Source organism: Podarcis tiliguerta (genome assembly GCF_965153285.1).
Source record: "Podarcis tiliguerta genome assembly, chromosome: 8".
Taxonomy (NCBI): domain Eukaryota; kingdom Metazoa; phylum Chordata; class Lepidosauria; order Squamata; family Lacertidae; genus Podarcis; species Podarcis tiliguerta.
In genome coordinates, this window is record NC_139541.1 from 8,663,904 (window position 1) to 8,670,415 (window position 6,512).

At 50.8% G+C, this 6,512-nt stretch overlaps 1 protein-coding gene across 1 annotated transcript in view; it reads left to right on the plus strand.

The window, feature by feature from the left end:
- ALPL (alkaline phosphatase, biomineralization associated) overlaps window positions 1-2,884 on the plus strand; it is a 61,997-nt gene extending 59,113 nt beyond the window's left edge. The window contains exons 11-12 of the mRNA XM_083454045.1: window positions 245-364; window positions 1,681-2,884. Of these exons, the coding sequence (XP_083310171.1) occupies window positions 245-364; window positions 1,681-1,952 (392 nt within the window). The 3' untranslated portion in view covers window positions 1,953-2,884. The remainder of the gene's footprint in view (window positions 1-244; window positions 365-1,680) is intronic.
- Window positions 2,885-6,512: the final 3,628 nt, after the last annotated feature.

A 6,512-nucleotide genomic window follows, 5' to 3' on the forward strand; every position in this document is an offset into this window, starting at 1 on the left:
CCATCAGATGTCAAGGAGATAAAAAAAACTACACAACTTTTAGAAGACATCTGAAGGCAGCCCTGTATATATAAAAAAATCTATATAAAAAAACTATATAAAAATATATATAAAAAACTATATAAAAAAAACTATGATGACAACGATAACAACAACAACAACAATGATGATGATGATAAGAAATATTTTAGTGGCTGTGTAAGGTCTGTCTAGTGCTTCCTTTCTTCTTTCCCCCTTAACTTAGGTCTGGCCCCGATGCAGAGTGACGTGGACAAGAAACCTTTCACCTCCATCCTCTACGGGAATGGGCCCGGGTACAGAGTCATCGATGGAGAGAGAGAAAACGTGTCCACAGTGAACTTCAGTGAGTCCCAGGCCTATAGGGAACACCCCCACCCCACCCCTAGTCACCCCTGCCTACACCCCCCTCCCTCCACTTCCACTCTGCCATAATGGTGGTGGTAATTCTAACCGGGGGCGGGGGGGGCAGTGCTCTAAGTTTTAAGATGGGTTCTAACTCTTCACTGGTTCTATCAGGTTGCGTTTCGTACCGCTAAGTCGCTTCGAGACTTTTTCCTTGCACAAAGTGGCAAAGAAGTCTAATAACTTTAATAGAGAGAAATGTGTGGGAATGTTCAGGGTGGCAGGAGAGGATATATTGTTTATTAATATCCTTCCTAACTTGCGCTATCAAGCTCCTTTATGCAGCAGAGTTACCGTATTTTTCGCCCTATAGGACGCACTTTTTCCCCTCCAAAAATGAAGGGGAAATCTGGGTGCGTCCTATGGGGCGAATGCAGGCTTCGCGGACCTCTCCGCTAGCAGCGGGAGCGCTCCCGCTGCTGGCGGAGAGGTGCCTGCATGCCGAAGCCTGCGCGCGCTGAGCTCAGCGCGTCCAGGCTTCGCGGACCTCTCCGCTAGCAGCGGGAGCCAGCACTGGGCTCCCACGGCTTGCAGAGAGCTGCCTGTTTGGGGGCTGGGGTTGGGGGAAGCTCGGGCTTCCCCAACCCCGCGCCTGGGGGGGAAATAATTTTTTTCCTTTATTTCCCCCCCAAAAAACTAGGTGCACCTTATGGGACGGTGCGTCCTATAGGGCGAAAAATACGGTACATTCCCCTTTTTATATGCACAGCAGATAGCTGGTTGCAGGCTCGTGTGAGCCTCTCACTATTACACAATTCAGTCTGTCTCAGATTGAATTGTACGTTCCTGGTGAATTGTAAGTTCCCTTGAATCCATCTTAAAAGAATAAAGACACGACAATCTTATTCAAATTCAATAAAAGAAGTTTACTCACATCAGTTCACAGTTGGATTCCTGAAGGCAGACTTAGTTACAAATATGTACATGTGGATCTACCCCATATGGGGGAATGATCCCAGTGCTTCTGCTAGCTAGAAGCTGGTCAAACGGCGAAGGAAGTCAAAAAGAGGAAGGTTGCTGCATGACTTGTCCTTTTGTTACCTGGACAGGTAAGGTCACGCCCACCTTCTATCACATGCGAAAGGAAGGATGCTCTAGCCAGGAGGAACAGGAAGTTTCGACTGGCTGGACCAAACATTCCCTCGCATGTCTTCTCTAGCATTACAAGGTATGTTGTACTTGACTGCCTTTCATGGATAACCCCCCACAAAACCCACCCTGATAAGTGTTTCCTCCATTTCCCCGCTCCCTTTCTAGCGGATGCCAACTACCAGGCTCAGTCCGCCGTCCCAATGCGCATGGAGACGCATGGAGGGGAAGACGTGGCCATCTTCGCCAAGGGGCCCATGGCGCACCTCCTCCACGGAGTCCATGAGCAGAACTACATCCCCCACGTCATGGCCTACGCCGCCTGCATTGGCGAGAACACGGGCCACTGCCGCTCCGGAGCACCCACAAGGAGCCCGTCGGGACTCCTCACCGTGACCCCAATGTTCTTCTCCCTCGCTCTGCTCAGGCTGCTGTTCTAAAGGCTCGCCTTCGGAGCGCTCCTCTGCCGGTTGAGCCCAACCGCGCAGCGTCCGGGGCTCCACAACCTGCCTCTGGAAATGGGGTTCAGGTTTCAGCGACGGAGTGCACCTCTTTGCTGCGACTGACCAACCGCTAGGAATTTCCATTCCAGGCTCGAAGGCACCGGGGGCACCGGGTCAAACATCACTTGTTTGTTTTGGATGTTCCAGGAGCAAAGCCAGCCTGACACTCTGAGATATTTTCTCTGGCAACTTCCTCAACGAAGATAAGAACGCCATAGGGCTCTGTTGCATGGGAAGGGCATGCTCTGCGTTTTTTGTTTTCCTTCTCTTTACTGAAGTGTCTCTTACTTCACCAGAACGTTTTAACCGCCTGCTGTCTTAAAGGCTTGTCACCTTCCTGCCTTCTGCAAAGGCAGGCACCCCTAAAAGATAAAACAAAAACAAAAACCACCCGCTCTTCCTTCTCAATCCATTATTCCTGATTTATATTGTGAGCAGTGGGAATTCTTCCACCAATCAACCAGCTCAAAACCAGCCGTGAAATTTAAGTTCAAAGAAGCAGAGGGTTATCGTTCCCCTGCCCCATAGGCCTCTGAACTTTGTTGTTCCTCTTTCCCAACGATGGGGGCAGCTGATTCCATCTGGCTACATAGCAGAAAGAGAGACCGTGAGCCGCACCAGGACTCTCCTTTGGGAGACTTTTGGGCTCCGCTCTCCTTGAACCTCTTTCCATTCCTTCATTCGAAGGACTTCTGCGCCTAGTTTGCTTCCCCCCTCCTCCTTCCCAGTCCCCTTTTCTTCTTTTCACACGTATTTTATTAGTGCTTTTTGTAAATGGCTCCGGGAGCACTTTTTGGGTGTGGGTGTGCGTGTGTATGAAGTAAAACAGTTAAACAAAACACAAAAACAAACACAAAAACAAACAAATAACCAGAGGAATGCTCAGCTTGATTTGTTCACATGCAGCATGTTTTTTTTATGGGGGGGACGCAGGGGGTATACATACCCCTAAACATTTCGTGAATCTAAGTTTGGCCTCATGGAGGGGCAGTATTTCAATATCAGTAGGAAAATGAGAGTACCCCTAAACATTTTTTTTAAAGAAAAAAAAAGCACTGGTCACACGTATGCACCTAACCCTTAGCAAAATCATGCCTGAATGATAAACCAGGTGGGGTGGGTGTGTTTTAAGCGGTCATTGGTTGTAACACCACAAGTTCTGCAGCATTTGAAATCCTATGCTTTTGTTTCAAGCAACGAGCAAACTTTGATTGTATGTTTAAAGAAATGAACTCTGAAGTTTTTGTTTTTTTAAGTGGCAGAGAACTCGTGCTGAGAGGGTGAGGGGAGGATGAGGGGCTCTGTTTGATGTGGTGTGAGCCATGCTCATGTGGTGTGCTGTGGCGTTGGGGCTGGGAAAAGGGCCGGCTCTCCTCTCTGGTGCTATCTCTGCACGCAGCTTGCAACGTTAGCCAGCCATGCGATCCCTTCCGACCTGTTTCAGTTCTGGGGAGCGTCTTTAGCCCTCCAGATGTTGTTAGTCTCCAGGGCGACGGCAAACCCTGCAACATCTGCATGGCACACAAGGGACAGCCTTGATCTATCCGAAGTGGTTTCGCTTTGTGTGAGCAACACAGAAAGTTCCGCCGCCTTTGGTTCCCCAACTTTGTCCCTGGAGGGAATTAGATAGTTGCTGGAACTGCAATGCTGGGAGGCAGCTGGAGGGTGTCTTAAGCCAGCAAACCTGCATCACAAACCCTGCAGCCTTCAAAACCCTTTTTCAAATGGCTTTGCATCATCCACACGCAGAGGTGCTGCCCCGTGGGTGGATTGAGGAGCTGCAAAGCAAGTCCCCGGAGGAGCCTCTGATTCGAACTCTGAGCTTGCTCCATAGCACTGGAGCAATCACAGAGTCAACCATTAGTTCAAGACTCCTCTGACGGCTCAAAGAGGTTAAAGGCAGCGCCGTGTATCCAGAGCCGGCCCTGACGTTGTGCAAAAAGAGGAGACAGTGCCTCAGGTGGCAGATGCTGGAGGGAGCAGGCCCTGGCTTCCTAAGCTCCTGCACGCACGCACGCATGCACTCACGCACACACAGCCATCCCCTTCCACATCTGCTGTATATTTAACACCTGCTGTATACTAAACACTCTCCTGGCCACTCCAAATAGCCTGCCCCCTCAGTGGACAGCGGGCAAAATCCAGTGCAAGGGATGTGCACTAGCAGAATCTCCATCTCTCCTTAAAATCAACTCCAGGAGAGGATTGGGCAAAGGCCATAGTTCAGCGGTAGGGCATCTGCCTTGCAAGCAGAAGGTCCCAGTTCTAGTTTCCAGTGGCACCACTAGGTAGGGCTGGGAGAAAACCCTGGCGACCTACTGTTGCCAGTCACCCGGTTGGGCCAATGCCCTGTCTCTGTAAAAGGCAGCTCCGTGATTTCCTCAGTCCAGCTATCAGCCTAGTTCAGTAATCTCCAACCTGTTGCGACCCAAGACCCGCCTTCAACCCAAGCACTCCTTTGAGGGCACAGTTATTCACAGTTCCCCACATATTTGCATGGTGGCTATGCTGTTGTGACACCCGCCTTTGACCAGCTAGCGACCCAGCAGTGGGTCCCAACCGGTCAGCTGAAAGCCAGTGGCCTAAGTCAGCTTCTGTCCGTTCAAAGTGGCGCCATTTTGTCCCTTCTCTCAGGCAGCAGAATGCCTTGAGCTGGGCCCACAGCCCAATTCTAATTAACCAGAATGAATTATTCCCTGTTCCTCATAATACTTGAACTTCGGGGCGGCTCAATGAAAGACGTTTGGTTGGAAGCAAGTTCAGGCCAAAACAAAAAAGCCCTTCTTCCTATAATGCGAAATTTGAAGGCTTCATCGCCACCAAGTTCTAGGGAGTGCCAATGGCTTTGAATGGGGGTGGGTGGGGTGGCAGGTGATGACAGGGCTGGCCTGCGACATTTTGGTGCTGCCTGCATATAGTCCCATCCCCACGGCTGCCCCCTTGCCCATACTGATGCACTTCAGGTACCAGTGAGTGGCACAGGCACGGCTGCAGGGGCACGGTGGGGAGGGAGCCAGATAATTATAATAAAAAAATAATAATAAACCTTTATTGTCACTACACCACCTGTGTGCAGTGAAATTAAACGAGCCCCCCCCCCCCCGCCACATACACTCAGTCTTGTTCACACTTTGTGTGCTTGTCGGAAGTCAATTGCACCACTATTCCCCCCCACCCCCCATTCAGCAGCCCATGGATAAAAACTTTTCTTTAACCTGTTGGTTTAGCTGACTATACTTCTGTATCTCCTGCCTGAAGGTAGGAGATTAAAGATGTGCTGCCTGGGGTGTGCGTCGTCCCTGAGAATCTTCCTCGCTCTCCTGAGGCAGCGGTCTCCTGCGATGTCATCTAGCGAACTCAGGGGACAGCCCATGATATCATGTGCTGTATTCACCACCCTCTGTAGGGACTTCCTGTCCGTGGCTGTCAAACCAGCATACCACGCTGTAATACAGTATGAAAGGACACTTTCTATTGTGGACCGGTAGAAAGAGATCATCAGTTTTTGTGTGACATTGTTCTTACGCAAGACCCTAAGGAAGTGGAGTCCCTTTTGGGCCTTCCTAACCACCTGGCCTTCCGGGACGCGGGTGGCGCTGTGGCTTAAAGCCTCAGTGCCTAGGGCTTGCCGATCAAAAGGTCGGCGGTTCGAATCCCCACGGCGGGGTGCGCTCCCGCTGTTCGGTCCCAGCGCCTGCCAACCTAGCAGTTCGAAAGCACTCCCAGGTGCAAGTAGATAAATAGGGACCACTTACCAGCGGGAAGGTAAACGGCGTTCCGTGTGCTGCGCTGGCTCGCCAGAGCAGCGATGTCACGCTGGCCACGTGACCCGGAAGTGTCTTCGGACAGCGCTGACCCTTGGCCTCTTTGAGTGAGATGGGCGCACAACCCTAGAGTCTGCCAAGACTGGCCCGTACGGGCAGGGGTACCTTTACCTTTAACCACCTGGCCGCCCAAGGTGGGCTTAGACCCTCCAAGTGCCCCTCTTTTCCAGGGGCAGTCCCAGACTTACAGAAGCCATCCCGGTTCCTGATTAGATCCCAGAATGTCCCACATTTCAGTGGAGAAATGTTGGAGGGTATGGAGTTATGCGACCTCTGAGCCAAGGAGATAAGTAACCAGACATTCTTTAGAAGACATCTGAAGGCAGCCCTTTATAGGGAAGTTTTTTTTTAAAAAAAGGTTTAATATTTTATTATGTTTTTATATATGTTGGAAGCTTCCCAGAGTGGCTGGGGCAAGCCAGTTATTATTATGGATTAAAGGGACCCCTGACCATTAGGTCCAGTCGTGACCGACTCTAGGGTTGCGGCGCTCATCTCGCTTTATTGGCAGAGGGAGCTGGCGTACAGCTTCCGGGTCATGTGGCTAGCATGACTAAGCCACTTCTGGCGAACCAGAGCAGCGCACGGAAATGCCGTTTACCTTCCCGCTGGAGCGGTACCTATTTATCTACTTGCACTTTGACGTGCTTTTGAACTGCTAGGTTGGCAGGAG